This window comes from Zootoca vivipara, chromosome 13 (assembly GCF_965207765.1).
Source record: "Zootoca vivipara chromosome 13, rZooViv2.hap1.1, whole genome shotgun sequence".
Lineage (NCBI taxonomy): Eukaryota > Metazoa > Chordata > Lepidosauria > Squamata > Lacertidae > Zootoca > Zootoca vivipara.
This window is the reverse complement of record NC_142596.1, coordinates 48834260-48850682: the sequence shown is the minus strand read 5'-3', so window position 1 is coordinate 48850682 and position 16423 is coordinate 48834260. Positions and strand designations below refer to the sequence as shown.

The window sequence follows — 16423 nt, the reverse complement described above, 5'->3', positions numbered from 1 at the left end:
ATTCACTAATACTGGAAGTATGTTTTCACATGTCCAGATGTTTAGCATTTTCAAAATGCTGCACAAGTAAATATCAGAGAACAATATTTTATACAAGTAGGACCTACAACAAAATATTACCTTATGGAGTGCTTCCTGTCCAGGATTCCAGCCAGTCCGGTCCATTCACCCCTCCTCTCCCCTGATCTCCCTCCCACTAACAGTCAGTCAGCTTTCCATGCCCACTGAACGTGCTCAGTGATTTGGCTGCTGTGGAAGTTCAATTCCCATTTTTAAAAAATATATTTCTATGCTCCTTGAAACCTCAGAGTTCTCTGGTCTGCTGATACCTCCCTCTTATGCATAAGCAGTGTTGATTAGGCTGCATAAGGACTAGAAGAAGTGAGATCGCTGTAAGTATAAATGGTAATGATTAAAACACTCCCTTCCCTCCCCCCACCCTTCCAGAAGCTGATGCTGAATACAGGTAGGTAGCCGTGTTGGTCTGGGTTGAAGTAAAATAAAAAAATTCCTTCAGTAGCACCTTAAAGACCAACTAAGTTTTTATCTTAGTATGAGCTTTCGTGTGCATGCACACTTCTTCAGATACAGTGAAATAGAAGTCCCCAGGCATTTATGTAGAGAAGGGGTGGGGAGGGGGTGGGGAGGGGGAGGGGAGGGGGGATCACTCAGAAGGGTGGTGGAAGTGGGTGATTGACTGACTGATAGCTGTTGATGACCGAAAACGACTGCAAATGGATTTGCATGAAAAAGCAAGGGTTGAGATGGCTGAAGATCGCTTATCATGTATAATGAGATAAGAATCCGATATCTCTGTTCAAACCAGGTCCCTCCATGGTTTTGAGCTTGGTGATAAGTTGTAATTCAGCAACTTCTCTTTCCAGTCTATTTCTGAAATTCTTTTGTAGTAAGACAGCTACTTTGAGATCTTGTATAGAATGTCCTGGGATACTTTGCCTAGAATCAAAAGTTTGGAAATAAAGATTCCTACCTTCTTGCTGGGTTTGGAGGCATAATTGTGGTGTGTCCATAAAATAGTTTGTCCAAAATACCCTATGCATTAAGAGGTTATGTTTAAGACTGGGTTTCCCAAAGTTGGGTCTCCCAATCGTATCTGAAGAAGTGTGCATGCACACGAAAGCTCATACCAAAATAAAAACTTAGTTGGTCTTTAAGGTGCTACTGAAGGAATTTTTTTATTTTACTTGGGTCTCCCAAGCTATTTTTGGACTATAAATGGAAACCCAAGTTTGGGAAACCTTGAAGAGATAGTCTATTTAATCTGCTCACTACTAACCCATAGTGTGCAAGATGGCTGAATACAATTGTAATTAATGATAATTCTAAACATTTTAATTTACACAGTCCTGTAATTTTCATGGACATTTCCCTCTGACAGTTACTGTTGCTATTAGAAATTGAACGAGGAAGAAAAAGTGGGCATTCTTTTCAAATGTAGTTTCTCTTGAACATTTATTTTTATAGTCTCAGTTTGATTCAGTTGAGCAATCATAGGATACAGTCATATGAGCTCAATAAGAAAGTAAACTTTATTCAGATGGCACACAAGGGGCTGTTTTAGTGTGCGTTTTCTTTTTTTCTTAGTGGTTGGTCAACTGATTTAGGGCTAACTTTCTGCAGTTCTAGGAGGTTGCAGTCTTTATTAAAGCAAGCATTCAGCAAATTTAAGAGTTTAAATCATTTGTGACTTGGGTGCGTAATCATTATGAGAAGCCTGTAGCAAACAGACAAGTTTGCAATATAAATACTTCCTAGTTAAGAAGGGGATTATGCATCAGCTGACAGCCTTTACACCCCTTCTGACAATGAGGTGGCTGAAAAGAAAAATCACACTTTCCAAGCAAAGATGTGTGGTCAATTACAGACACACAGTTGTCTAATGCATTATTGGAGAAAGTCTTAACAATGGTTAATTAAAACTGCAACTCAAGCGACACCATTTGGGCTTTCCCATGGTATGAAACCTAAGCATGGGTCTAGCCAGGATTTTTGTTAGCGGGGGGACACAGGACTTTTGTTAGGGGAGCAGAACCGATGTGAATTGTCAGTTATTTAAGTACAGTGGTGCCTCGCTAGACGAAATTAATTCGTTCCACGGGTCTTTTCTTATAGCGAAAAATTCGTCTAGCGAATCCCATAGGAATGCATTGATTTTTGGGGGATTTTTTTTGCCCATAGGAACGCATTAATTGAATTTCAATGCATTCCTATGGGAAACCGCGATTCGCTAGACGAATTTTTCGTAAAACGCATTCGTCTAGCGAGGCAAGCTCAGCTCGAAAAATCCTTTCGTTAAGCGGAAATTTCGTTAAGCGGAAATTTCGTTAAGCGAGGCACCACTGTATTTCTATTGTTTTACTTGATCTGGGGGGTGGGCAGCTGCCCCCCTGGGCCTCCCGGGCTACACCCATGAACCTAACCTGGGTCATTTGAGAGTGTTTGGTTGCACAGCATGGGTGCACATCCTGGCTGAAATGCACACCAGTTCCTCAGTTATGACAACAAATAATAATAATAATAATAATAATAATAATAATAATTTTACTATTATTATTATTATTATTATTATTATTATTATTACCACCCCACCCATCTGGCTGGGTTTCCCTAGCCACTCTGGGTGGCTCCCAACAGATTAATCATCATCATCATCGTCGTCTTCTTCTTCTTCTTTGGTGATCACTTGTAGCCGAGTAAGATTGTCTTCCATAAACACGGTTTTAACAATGAGTCCGTAAGTGACTGTGGAGGCCAGTTCTGGATCCACACGTCCTTCCACAGTGGGGACATAGGTTTCCGGGCGGGAGTTGATCACGATGAGGGTTTGCTAAACATGCCTTCCTCTTAGCACGTTTCTCCCTTTTGTCCTGAGTTTGAGCGTCTTCAAAGCCCATGACACCTTTGGTAAAGGCTGTTCTCCAGTTGGAGTGCTTGCATGCCAGTGTTTCCCAGTTGTCAGTGTTTATACTATATATTTTTAGATTTGCCTTGAGACAGTCTAAACCTTTTTTGTTGACCACCAGCATTACGCTTTCCATTTATAAGTAGAGTATTTGCTTTGGAAGACGATCATCGGGCATCCACACAACATGACCAGTCCAACGAAGTTGATGTTGAAGAATCATTGCTTCAACACTGGTAATCTTTGCTTCTTCCAGTACACTGATATTAGTTCGCCTTTCTTCCCAAGTGATGTGTACATTTTTTCAAAGACATTGTTCCCTTCAGAACAAATCAAATCAAATCAAAAGGTTACTGAGTCTTGTTGCATAAGCAAATAAAGGTGCTTGTCAATAAGAGTGTCAGCTTTCAGGAGCAGAAACGTGAAAATTGTAGAATTATTTCTGAGGTTTTTCTCCTTGTGAGCGGCAGTGTAGCTAGCCGCTTGTATTCCCGGTGCGGTGTGCGCATCCTGCAGCCAGGGGCGGGGTGAGCCGCGTGGAGCCTCTGGCAACCTCTCCCTCAGCTGTAGGGCGGCTGAGGGAGAGGCGGTGGGCAGTTGCAAGCCCCACACTACCCTTTCAGGCAGTGTGGAGCCTGCAGGCGCCCAAGCCATCACATCACTCCCAGGAGAGACGCGTGGCAGTAAGTGCCAGCCCCCACGGTGTGGTGCCCAGTGCCAGCCACGTTTCGTTATGTTTCTTGACTGAACTAAAAAGTTTAGTGAGCCCTTTTTTAAAAAACAAAACAAAACCACCCTCATATTTTTGTCACTCCCCTCAGTGATGACACCTGGGGCAGACCGCACCCACCGCACCCCCTTCCTCCACCACTGCTTGTGAGTGATGATGCACAGACAAGTGCCTCTCCCCCTCCCCTGCTCTGATACTCTCTGGAATATTCCGCTGGAGCTGCACATACTCCTTGTTCAAGCTGAGCAAGGTGCTGGAGCTTTGTGCAAGACTTAAGTGATGCAAAAAAAGTTTTGCAAAACCCTAGGAGCCAGTGAATTTTCTGGGAACCAGGCTAGAAACAGAGAGAAATGGAGACCTGAGCATGCCAGTGAGAAAAGGGATCCTGGTCTCACTAGTGCATTTTGCTCTGCTATTCCACCCCTACCCCGACTTTCAGATAAGGTCAAGTAGGGAAGTGCTAGACCAGGCATAGGCAACCTCGGCCCTCTAGATGTTTTGGGAACATAAGGGATGGTGGGAATTGTCCCAAAACATCTGGAGGTCCGAGGTTGCCTATGCCTGTGCTAGACCTCAAGCTTAGCAGTGTTAAAGTGGTAACCTAGGTGGTCTCAAGTAAGGAAGGCTGGTACTATGGCTAGTAGATAGCACTGCATTTCGTTGTTGAAACCTGTGTAAATGTGCTTATATCAAAAATAATGACCCAGCAGAATGGTCTCTGCTATTGTAATTAACAACCTCAGATATGCAGATGACACAACCTTGATGGCAGAAAGTGAGCAGAGACATCACCTTGCCAACAAAGGTCCGTCTAGTTAAAGCTATGGTTTTTGCAGTAGTGATGTATGGAAGTGAGAGCTGGACTATAAAGAAGGCTGATCGCCGAAGAATAGATGCTTTTGAATTTTGGTGCTGGAGGAGACTCTTGAGAGTCCCATGGATTGCAAGAAGATCAAACCTATCCATTCTGAAGGAAATCAGCCCCGAGTGCTCACTGGAAGGACAGATCGTGAAGCTGAGGCTCCAAGACTTTGGCCGCCTCATGAGAAGAGAAGACTCCCTGGAAAAGATCCTGATGTTGGGAAAGATGGAGGGCACAAGGAGAAGGGGATGACAGAGGACGAGATGGCTGGACAGTGTTCTTGAAGCTACGAACATGAGTTTGACCAAACTGCGGGAGGCAGTGGAAGACAGGAGTGCCTGGCGTGCTATGGCCCATGGGGTCACGAAGAGTCAGACACGACTAAACGACTAAAGAACAACAACATTGTAATTAAAGGTGACTTTGAAGCAGGCAGTGTAGTGTGGAACAGACTTGTTTAGTGGGTTCTGTACCTCAATTTCTTCTGAGGTTTCAGCAAGGATTAGGAGCATAATGTGAACTCAAGACCTCTTTTGTAAAGGGGACAGGCGTGGCATCTGCTAAAGGCACAACTGTGGTATAACTGGTTGAACCCTTTGGCCTAATTGTAACTGATAAGACTTATGCACATATAATGTGTTCCTGCTGCATATGTAGAGTATACGGATGCCATTTATTTAGTTAAAGATAACCAACCTGAGGTACAAACAGGGGAGTGGTCTGTGGCGCTGCAGGACCGGAGCAGAAATGCAGATCTGCTACAGTATTAATAGGATTATTATTTTCATACTACAGTATTTAAATTTTTATTTACAGCAGGACTTCTGTTTCATTAATTTCTATGCACCAAGCTCTTATAAAAATATATGTATTCGGTGTACAAAATACTGTGTTATCACTTGCAAAAGAAGTGTGTGTGTTAATTTATGTTTCAGCTTATGTGCATGTTTATGTTATTGTTTGCTTAGATTATCTGTTTTGTTATTACTTAACTGAAAACCTCAAAAACAAATTTTAAAAAACTTTTAAAATGTAACAAAAAATAAAACAAAATACACAGAGGAAGCAAGTTTGTCAGCTGACAAGAAGGTATTAAAATAGTAAATCTCAAGTAGAATGGCACTATTTTAAACTTAAGCAGTGTACATAGGTGTATATATAGTTCTCCCTTAAATTAGTGCTCCTCAGAGTATCCATTATGATACAATTCTAGAATGAAGGTACCGGTAATTGATGAGAGAATGTTGTATTGCATTCTATAGTTAACCACAGGGTGGTGTTTCTGAAGAAACAACAATAAGATTGGTATTTCTAAGGGTGAGCTGCTCATCGAATCAATTGTAGAGATAGAAGGGACCTCGAGGGTCATCAGCTCCAACCTCCTGCAATGCAGGAATCTCAGCTGGATCGTACATGACAGATGGTCATCCAACCTCTGCTTAAAAACCTCCAAGGGAAGAGAGTCCATCACCTCTTCTAGGAGTCTGTCCCACTGTCAAATAGCTTTTACCGTCAGAAAACTTTCTCATAACTTGAAACCATTGGTTCGAGACCTAGCCTGTGAAGCAGGAGAAAGCAGGCTTGCTCCATCCTCCATGTGACAGCCCTTAAGATATTTGAAGATGGCTATCATATCTCCTCCCAGTCTCCTCTTTAGTATGCTAAACATATCCAGTTCCTTCAACAGCTTGTCAGTAATCTTGACATGAGCACCAAGACATGAAAATTGTGATTGAAGCCATCAGTAAGGCAAGGAGGTATTGTTTGTGAGGTCATTTCCCTCCATGGCACCTGAGGCTGCAGCCTGAAATGAGTGGGGAGATCCTGTGTGTGCTTATGTCACTCACTTGGTTCAGGCAACCATGGTTTATATTATCATGAACAAGCTGCAGTGATACTTGGTCTCACTTGCTCCCTTCTTTTCCTTTTTGTGCAAGGGGAGAAGAGTGAATAATCCCACTTCCATTTTTTACTAAAACGCAGTTCTTCCAACACATTCCAACTTGTAGAACTGTGGTTCTGCAGTGATTCCTGGAGGGCATTCAGCTCCTCCCTCTGAATTTAGCAGGCAGTGCACAAAGTTTTGACCACCTTGTCTTGGAGAGGAGCCATCTCACACCCTCCAACCTGGTCCCTGCCTTAAGCTGTGGGTGGTTGGGTCCACGGCTGCTTTCCCCATTTTCTGATCTCTCTTTCTCTTTCATGGATCTTTTATTCACTCTATTGATCTTCAGCCTTTCCTCCCTCCCCTTCCTCTCCCCCATTTCTCAGTATAGGGCAGAGCACCCAGCACATGGTGAACAAGAAGGCTGCAGAACCAGCAGTGCAGCAAGGGAGCCATGGTTTTTCCAGTGGTTTCCATCTTCTCCATGCAAGGAGAGGCCAACTGTGCTTAGAAACAGCCCACAGTGGGTGGATATTTTCCTCCCACTCATATGCAGAGGGGGGTAATGCTTGGTACTGAGTAAAGGAGGCTGTAACTTGCTATCCAATCCTTTCCCACACCTGCCTTTGGGTCAGCCAGGACCTTCTCACCACATGATGACTAGCGGAAAAGCTACAGTGCCCTCCAAGCAGAGCCATTTGGAAGAGTGCAAGCAACCTTCCTATTCCCAGCACTCATTTTTGGTAGAGCCTAAAAGCAGGTCATTTATCACTTTCTGTTATGGGAGCAGGGTGGGGAGGAATCCTTCAAGTTTCTCAAGTGAGGCTGGTGGTCAGGGAAGTGAAAGTGGTACAGTCCCCACAAACAGCAGGCTCTTGTACCCCCACAAGAATAAGAAACCCCCCTCAAATAGCCATGAAAAGCTGGTCATAAGAAGAAGAGGCATGTTAAGAGATGCGAGAGCCCAGAAAAAAATTGATTTGGGGGGGCACCTCCTTTTCCCAAAGCCTTTTTTGTTTTTTCCCCTGCAATTTTTTTTTGAAGATTTAATTATTGTTATTTTGGGAATTATGAAATACTTTCTTTTAGAAGGATGAACAAAATGGTTGAAGACAAAGTGCTCATACATTTACTTGCCCAAAATAATTTCTAATACTGTGTAACAGGAAGACTTTTATGCAAGAATGTTGGTAGTTAATGTTTTATTGTTGGGGCCCATAGGTATTTTAGGAGAAATTGGCACAGTTTTCCTTCTCTTAACTTTGGACCCCTTCATATAAACAAGTAAATAAAGGAATTGCAGCAGCTGTGATGAGTCCTCCAAGCCCCTTGTGTCGTTGGCATTACCTTGAGGGTATTGTGTTTTGGTGCTAGGCCTGATTGGGATGATGTGGTGATGATGACTTAACAATCTGATTGCTGGGTTCTGCAGCAGCTGAAGCTTCTTGACATTTTTAAAAGCCAGTCCCTTATAAAGCATATTACAGTTATTATACAATTCTAGCTTTTATTAGAAGTTGGATGACTGCAAACTTAATCTAGTGAAAGTACTTCTCCTATTGTCTGCCTTCAGTATATTGTAGAGTGACAGGTTTGGTGTAAGAATTTAAATCCAGGTCTGTCTCGGGAGACAGTGGAGGAGTGTGTCTTTGAGGGTGAAGTCAAACGCTTGGAGAGTTACAGTGTGTGCTGTGGCTGTAGAGACCGATATGGGAAAGACATGTTTTGTTGCAGTTGGGGCAGGTGAAAATGATATAAAATAGATGAATAATTGAAACAGACTTGTAGGGATCGTGAGGGTCATCAGGCCCAACCCACTGCAATGCAGGAACCTTTTGCCCAGTCTGGGGCTCGAACCCATTCCCTTGAGATTAAGCGTCTCATGCTCTACCGATTGAAGATATAAAAACTTTGGGAAAAGATGACACAAGTTGAGGCGGGGATGGATTTTTATTAGTTTATTGATTTGACATAAATCTCTCCCCATTTAGAGGAGATCTACAAATCATAACCATTTTCAAAAATGCTAATCTTTACTCTGAGAAAAATAATACTGTTAATAATGGCACTGTTGTGCTGACTTTCAGAACACATATAAATCATATACAGTACTCTTTAATGATCTAGAGAAGTTTATTTTTAAATGATAAATTTGTATCTTAGGAAATAATTTAATAAATTCTTTAAAATGTTCTTTTTACATCAGTAGATTGCTTCTCTCTGCATATATACAGTAATATTCATTGTAATGTCAGTTTGGCTCATATATACAAAGTAACTGAAACCTTCAGACATTGAAATGGAAAGGCCCCATATTTGATAAGTAGGAAGTTAATATGCTTTAAGAAAGATCATAATTCATTTTTAATTCTTTAGATGTCTTTATCTTCACTGCTTTATATTTCCCATTAGACTCATAGCTTTTTATTGGCATAAAGGTGACTGACCTGTTGTCTTCTTAGTTATTTATCTCAAAGCTTATCTGAATATCACATGTGATGCAAAGTTTATGGAAGTGTGTTTGCAATTCCTGTTTGGCATTTTAGAGGTAAAAATAGCACAGGGTGGTTTTGTGGAACATTATCTGGAAAGCAGCTAAAAGATCGGGTATTTGCATGTTACTCTCTCTCTCACACACACACACACACACAAACACACACACACACACACACAAACATAATCTTTAACCAGTTTAAGAGAGAAAACACAGAACTGGGAAATTACCACAAATGAAAAATTTGCAAACATTTTGAACAAAAGTGGCTCAAAATGTAGAACAATCTTCATATTAATGTCTTACAGAGTTGATTGCATAAAATGTAACCAATCCATATATCTGCTGCCCTTTTCGATTTTCAAAGTACTGTTGCTTTTCTAGAACATTGCACTGTATCATAACTCAATTGAATTTGAGCTTCCCAGTAAAAAGCATGCCTGAAGTGCAGGAGGCAGGATATTCTGTTGACTAGGCAAAGGCAGAAAGTCAGGCCTTTTATATTTATATTGGGCCTGATCAATCCAGGGGCTTCATGCTGTCTGCCTATCACAGGGACTGATGCTGGGGTTCAAACTTATATTTAAAAAGACATATCCAATGAGCTGAAATGAAAGTCCCAGACATATTGTTGAATAAAGCCCATGAAACCAACTTCTGAAAAAGCGTTATTTGAAATCCACTGTGGTGTTTTAAGTGTGAGAGAGCAGACCAAGAAAAAGAAAAAGAAAAAGTAAGCAAAATTTCTTAATGCATTACAGTGGTACCTTGGTTCTCAAACGCCTTGGTTCCCAAATGCCGGGAACCTAGAAGTAAGTGTTCCGGTTTTCGTACATTTTTCGGAAGCCGAACATCCAACGCAATTGTTGGCTATTGTTTCCAGGGTGTCTTCACCAATCAGAAGCTGCACCTTGGTTTTCAAACATTTCGGAAGTCAAACGGACTTCCAGAATGGATTACGTTTGGTGTTTTTGTTTTTGCTATTTTGCATTTTTGATTTTGAGGTTTTTTCAGTTAATTTGTTTTTATGACTGTGTGGAACCCAGTTCAGCTACTGATTTATTGTGTGACTATGGAAATGGATAAAAGTCCCCCCCATCCAAACAATGACTATTCTCAGTGCAGGTAAGAAAAAAAATAATTTTAATTTTTATCACCTACAATACTGTCTTATTTATTTTATAGTACAGTATATTGATTATTGCTTTCATTTTATGGATTCATGGTCTCATTAGATAGTAAATTTCATGTTAAATTTCTGTTTTAGGGATTGTTTTTAATCCATTTTGCATTACTTTCTGTGGGAAAGCGCGCCTTTGTTTTGAAACGGACGTACGGAACAGATTAAGTTTGAGAATCAAGGTACCACTGTACACCTGCCACGTTTTGTGGATAAACATACGTTTTCTGAAGCAGGGGATTTTGTGAGTGGCAAAAGAAATTACTGATACTCTGTCTTATGCAATTTAATAATGTTTGTGGAATTTAAAAAGGAGATTATTCCAGTACCAGTTCACTCTGCTTAATTCGTTTTTAGAACACACCTGGCAATATTAATAGACTAGTTGTATTTGGTTAAATATTTCTCTACTGAGAAGGGGTCTCTACTTTGATAGGAACAGATTTGACAATATAAGAGTTATAGCCTCCTGGGCAGTTTCAGTGCTTAAAATAATAAAAGGCCATTGTGATTTCATAAAGCCTATGCAGGACTGAAACACCAAGTAGATATTGTAAATCAGAACATTAGGTCCTGAAGTCATGCAATTTCAGCTTTGTTTTGTTTAGCTCTTTCTACAACTTGTGTAGCACAAAAAAGCTGAATATAACCTAATTGAATCTGATTTTTTTGAAAGTTGAGTCTAAAGACCTAAACTAAGAATTGTGAAACATCCTGTATTTTAGTCCACTCAGTTCCAAGAACCACTGTCTTAAGAGATCCCTTCCAGTACTACCTTGACAAATGATGTTGTGTGGCAGCAAGAGAAGAGAGCAATTACCCCAGATGTCTTGCTCATTCATTTATGCAGTGGAAATAAGATGCTATGTTAAGTTCTTGCCAAAACTACCAGTATCTTATTAGTGCATATCAGGACCAAATGGGGCTAAATGTCCAATTCTGATGTAGAATTGGTATGTTTTCAATTACTGAACCTATAGGTTTTAACTGGATCTGCAGTAGGAAGAAAATAATAGAGTTTTATATTAGCGGAGAAGATACCAGGGGAAACCTTGCATCTCTGGTGCTGATAGTAATATTTTGGTGTTAAACATACTTGGACCTTGGAGCTGCAGTGAAATTTAGACTCCGAATATGAAATACTGAAGGACAAGTCACTTATGAGACTAAACATGTGAAGAATTCATAATCATGTACTCTTGTCAAGGAGATTTGGAGAGCATTGGGGGGATTATACTGTGATGGTATATATAGTGTGAAAACACAGGGTGCCACATTTATGTGATCCTGCTGGATAGTCCTTTATGTGGACAAACTTCAACAGAGTGAAGTTATATTAAAGAGAGTTTCAAGAAAATACACCTAACGGAAATATGTATTCAATAAATTGGGGTGCCCAACTTCCAAGAGACTACGATCTACTCACATAGTTAAAAACTGAAAAACTGGCAGTGATCTACCCCCTTTTTGGGGAACAAAATAAAAAAATTCCTTCCAGCATCACCTTAGAGACCAACTAAGTTTGTCATTGGTATGAGCTTTCATGTGCATGTGCACTTCTTCAGATACCCCTTTTTGGAGGTTCAGGTCAAAGTTTTTGAGAAGAAACCGACATGGAGCTTTTTTTTTTTAGGAAGGAAAGCCCTGTTTTTTGGTGGTTCAGATCATTTTAGGGGTGCAGGGCAAAGGTGTTCAGTTTTTTTTAGGGGAGCAAAAGTTTTGTAGCTTCTTTGGCGGGGAGCCACTGATCTACCACAGACATCCAGTGATCTACCTGTTGGACATGCCTGCAATAAATGAATGTAACTATATTTAAAAAGTAACTTAGGGTGTTTCTTTGAAAAAATACATACAGTATTACTAATAGAATCAGAATCAGGCTGTGAAGGAAAAAATGTAGCTGTATTAATGTGCATGATTATCAATCTCTGCAGCCTGATTTCTCCATGTATAGTGCACTCTGTGTGTTCATGAAGCAAAACAAGTTTTTTCTTAGGCAAAAATGAGCAGCCATTTGCATATCTCTGAGGTGCTTCTACAAACCCACAAAGATTTCTAGTTTCTTCCTTCCACCTGCAATGCCTCATACTGCACTGAATTGTGTTCTGGGTGGTCTTTGACCTTCTCAGATGCTATTTCTGGCTATTTCTGGAGACAACTGGAACTGTAGCAGGGGTGGCCCGGGACGTATTGCCACTTGAGGTAAAATAAAACCCACTGCTGTGCCCTAGCATGGGCGCACATTGCCGCTGCCACGGCCTCGTGGTGCACTATACTCCCGCCTCCTCTGTGGCGTGGGTGCCCCAATGTTGCTGTGGTGATTCCTGCAACAGGGCATGCCTGTGGAGGTGGAGGAGGTATGGCCACAGATGAGGTGGTGGCAAGTGGTGTGTTCTTCAGGTCCAGATCTGCTGCCTGAGGCTGCCATCTCACTTCATGGGTGGGCCCTGAGCAGCAGTGTGAATAAAAGCAGTGGACGTGTGCACAGGATTTCTTATGTGGCCCTTTGGAGCCTAACTTTTGCCTGCTCTTTTCACTGACTTGTAATATGTGACAAGAATGGAAGAAAAGCAGCACCGTCGAAGGAGGAAGTAGGCTAAATCAGCTAAAAAAACTCGGGCTAGAATGATCAGAATCCTGCTTCTGATGCAGTTCATAGGCTGCCTGTTCACACAAGTTGCTGTTCTATGGCACAAGTGAGTTAGAGATGCCCCTCTTCCGTCTCTCATTTAATAATGAAAAGACAAACTTTTGTAAACCTTTAAAGTTACTCCTTTCCATTACAGAAGTAATACTTTAAAATGCTAATCAGAACCACAATTACTCAGCCCCTAAAATAATGTAGTTAATTTGCATGAATATTTGTGGACCATAACAATTAGATACACGCTGTTTAACCCCATGTGCTTTTTAATTTTTTTCATATTAAATTTGTCCTTCATTTTATTAGGTAAAGCAATATTTTTGTTTTTCTTACTTTTTCTAAAAGTGGCTACCAGTACTTCTGACTGATTGAAATGTTTTTGTGATACAAAGTAAGAAAGACATAAATGCTTCTTTTGATGCATTGCTAAATGTAGGAAAATATGAATAATTAAAGATACATTAAAACAAATATTAATTTGCAAATCAGAATTTTAGAATTGCAAATAGACGCTCCTTTTACAATATGATTTTGCAAAATAAGCAAGAAAATATAATTAAATACTAAAGTAATTTTATCCTTGATACTTCATTTTTAGAGTGCTACACAATTGGACCAGTATGCTCATTAGTGGAGAGTATGAGTATCTCAATGAAAAGGTGCTCTCCTCATCTTGAAATAAAACCACTTTGTAAAATTAAAAATCATGTTATTTTATATGGAACATAAAAAATACCATATTTGTTTAGTTCTAGAAGATTACAAAGTGCTAGGTGTTCAGTCAAAGCTTTTTGGCCCTCTAGTGATTTTATCCAGGCAGAATTCTCAGAACAAAGCTCATAGTGTAACTGAATCAGTGCATTGAAATCTCAGAAATCAAAGGGTAATCTGCAGATGGAATCTGAACAATTTTCTAACCATCTTCATTACCTGTATAGTTTAAAACTGAGAGCTCCTGATTTACAGTGTAAACCCCTTTTCCTATCATCTTTGCTAGGTGACCTGCACAAAAGAGAAACTTGGAGAATAAGCTTTGCAAACTAGGTTCTGGCCAACCGGCATTCATTCATACCTACGTTATAACTTGCTGAACAACCGTGCGTTCATGAGAGCATCCTTGATTTCCACAGTGCAGTTTTTTAAGCAGCCTTCGCAATTTGATTGGAAAGTTTTTGTTGATGTATCGGTAAAGTAGAGGCATGACAAAACTGCTTGAAAAAGCCAAGAATTTTGACAGTCCCTTGGTAAAATGTAATACTCTAGTGTAATTTTCATCCGTGATTTTTCCTTGCATACTAGTTAATGTGTTTACTAGAAGAGTTACATAATAAGGTGTCCATAATGTGAACTGTGTACAAACAGTAGCAATCAAAAGCCTGTGTACTGATGGATCTAATCTTCCAGTGTCTTGGTCCAGCGGTGTTGCCTCTTTGCGTATTCGCAGAATTAACACAAGCGCATATAGCACAGCAATGGCTGGTACGATGTATCCGATAAAAACCATGATGGCATCTGCTGCTTCTTTGTTCTGCATTTTGGAACATTCTATTATTTTAGTGGAGACATGGTTGCAGACATAAAACAGAAGAGATGAAAAGCTGGTAAGCATAGCTCCTCCCCAAATAAATCCACACACATGCTTTGTGTTGTATACACTAGACATGTAAGTTCTTGGCAAAGCACGTTCAATGTAGTAGTCCAGGCTGAGTAGTGTGGTAGAATACATGATAACCAGAGATGATACATTGAACAAGATAAGCAAGGTAATGTAGACTTCATTGTTGAAACTCCAGATGGCCCATTTTGTACTGGCAGGTCCTAGAAGGTACATTGGTGCAATAGCATTGATGATGAGGCCAGCAATTGCAATATTGACAAAGTAAACATCTGGCATGGTCATAGTTGCTTTGTTGTATAGGTTGACTAGCACCAGTAGGGCATTATAACACAGGCCAATTGGGAAACAGATGATGAGGTAGAGCAATGAAAAAATGGAAAGTACAAGATGGAAATCATGGCAAAGCTGCTGGTCCTCTATGCTTTTGGTACCATTGAAAGATTCGCAGTTCCACATAGTGACCTTAACGTGTATGTCTTCTTGGCTGGTCACCAGCTTTCCTAAATGGGGGGAAAAGACAATATATGTATTTATTTCTTTTTAAAAAATGAAAATAATCCATCATTTTCTCTCATCTATATACTGTACAGTGCTATTTTTCTAGAAAAGAGGTACAGAACTCACCATGAACGCCTCACTTGTTCTCTTATAATGGCAATGGTGCCTGCCTGAGAGGTGCTGCGACCGAGTTGAAAAAAAGCCCTGTCTAATTACCTACACATTATAGAAGTTTAAAATATCATTTAAAATATAATTTTATAATTTGAAGACTGGAATATAAATTCATCAAGACTGGAATATAAAGTCATCAATTTCCTTGTGTCTAGGATGGCATGCTCCATGACAGCTATTTTCTGCTTAGCATGGCTGTGATACTAGATGGATAATAATTGCTGCTGTTTAACCTAACTATTTCCTTCCTCAATTTAAGGTGTTTTTCTCTTGGAACCACAGCTAGCTTTTGTTCTTCCTGTGGCTTATAGCATCTACATAGGCATTCACAAATTGTTTTTGTGTTGAATCCTTCCTATATTGTACTCTTGCTCCTTTTAACTGATCTGGCCATTCTGTTTTTCTTCTGTGTGTTTGGAATGGCATTCGATGAGACCTAAATGGCATTACCTTTCTCCCTCCTTTTAAATGCCTCAGAACTCTCCTCTTCTATAAAGCCTTTGGCTTAAGGAAATCCAAGCAGTGTAATAGTACTTGTACCTATTTTGCCCCTATGATCCTTGCCTCTTCCCCTGCTGTCGAAGCGTAAATCTTAAATTCCTTGGGCCAGGGACATAACATTTAATATGTGCATCCAAAGAACTCTGATATTAATTTACCAACAAGCAAACTGAGGTTGAGACCTATATAGTGGCAGTAGCTGTATCCCAGTTCTTAGCCACATCTCCACAGGAAGGTGCTTCTTCAGTTAAAGGTGCATAACCTACTCTAGTAGAGTGCTACTGCCAGCAGAACAGAAAACCCTCTAGTCTCACTAGGGCTTCTGCAATGGAGTCCTCTGAGGACAGCAGTGCCACAACCCTGAGACAGTTCCAGCCCCACATTTGGAAGGGCACTAACTACAGGCTCATCTTGTTGAAGTGCATCTGTGGGTGGCACTATTTTCTCTTCATCTTCTGGTTTGGAGATATTGACTTCATCCCCAGAAGAATTGCTGGGGATGAAATGCTTTGTATTTAATCATTTTTAACAGTTGTAAGCTACCTTGAATCCCAACTTGGGAGAGAAATGTAGCATAAAATATATTAAATAAATAAGAAGGAGGTTCTTAATTCATGGTCATGACATCTTCTCCCTCCCTCCCTCCCTCTTTCTTTCTTTCTTTCTTTCTTTCTTTCTAAAAAGCAAAATCAGGCTATACCTTTAAAGCACATTCGAAACACATTTTCCCCCTCAAAGAATTATGGGCAGTGTAGTTTAAGGGTTGTTGGGAATTGTAACTTTGTGAGGGTTACAGGGTGCAGAATTCTTTGAGGGGAAAGTTTGTAATACCGGTTGACATGGTTGCCTCTTAGCTACACAGGAATAGCTTGGCTGAGGTGTGAAAAGGAATTGCGTGGGTGTGCAGATGGAGA

At 40.4% G+C, this 16423-nt stretch overlaps 2 protein-coding genes across 11 annotated transcripts in view; one reads left to right on the top strand and one right to left on the bottom strand.

Moving 5' to 3' along the window:
• Nucleotides 1-16423, top strand: part of CHLSN (cholesin) — a 133771-nt gene that overhangs the window by 42106 nt on the left and 75242 nt on the right. Inside the window, exon 1 of one of the 7 annotated variants that reach the window (XM_060282464.2) lies at nt 371-392. The exons of the other annotated variants lie outside the window; for them this stretch is intronic. The gene's annotated coding sequence lies outside the window, so the exon portion shown is untranslated. Of the gene's footprint in view, nt 1-370; nt 393-16423 lie in introns of those variants that run through there. 7 annotated transcript variants of the gene reach the window in all.
• Nucleotides 8344-16423, bottom strand: part of GPR146 (G protein-coupled receptor 146) — a 48105-nt gene continuing 40025 nt past the window's right edge. For all 4 annotated transcript variants that reach the window (XM_060282458.2, XM_088656619.1, XM_088656618.1 and 1 more), the window contains one exon: nt 8344-14836. In XM_060282458.2, the coding sequence (XP_060138441.1) occupies nt 13791-14836 (1046 nt within the window). In that variant the 3' untranslated portion in view covers nt 8344-13790. The remainder of the gene's footprint in view (nt 14837-16423) is intronic.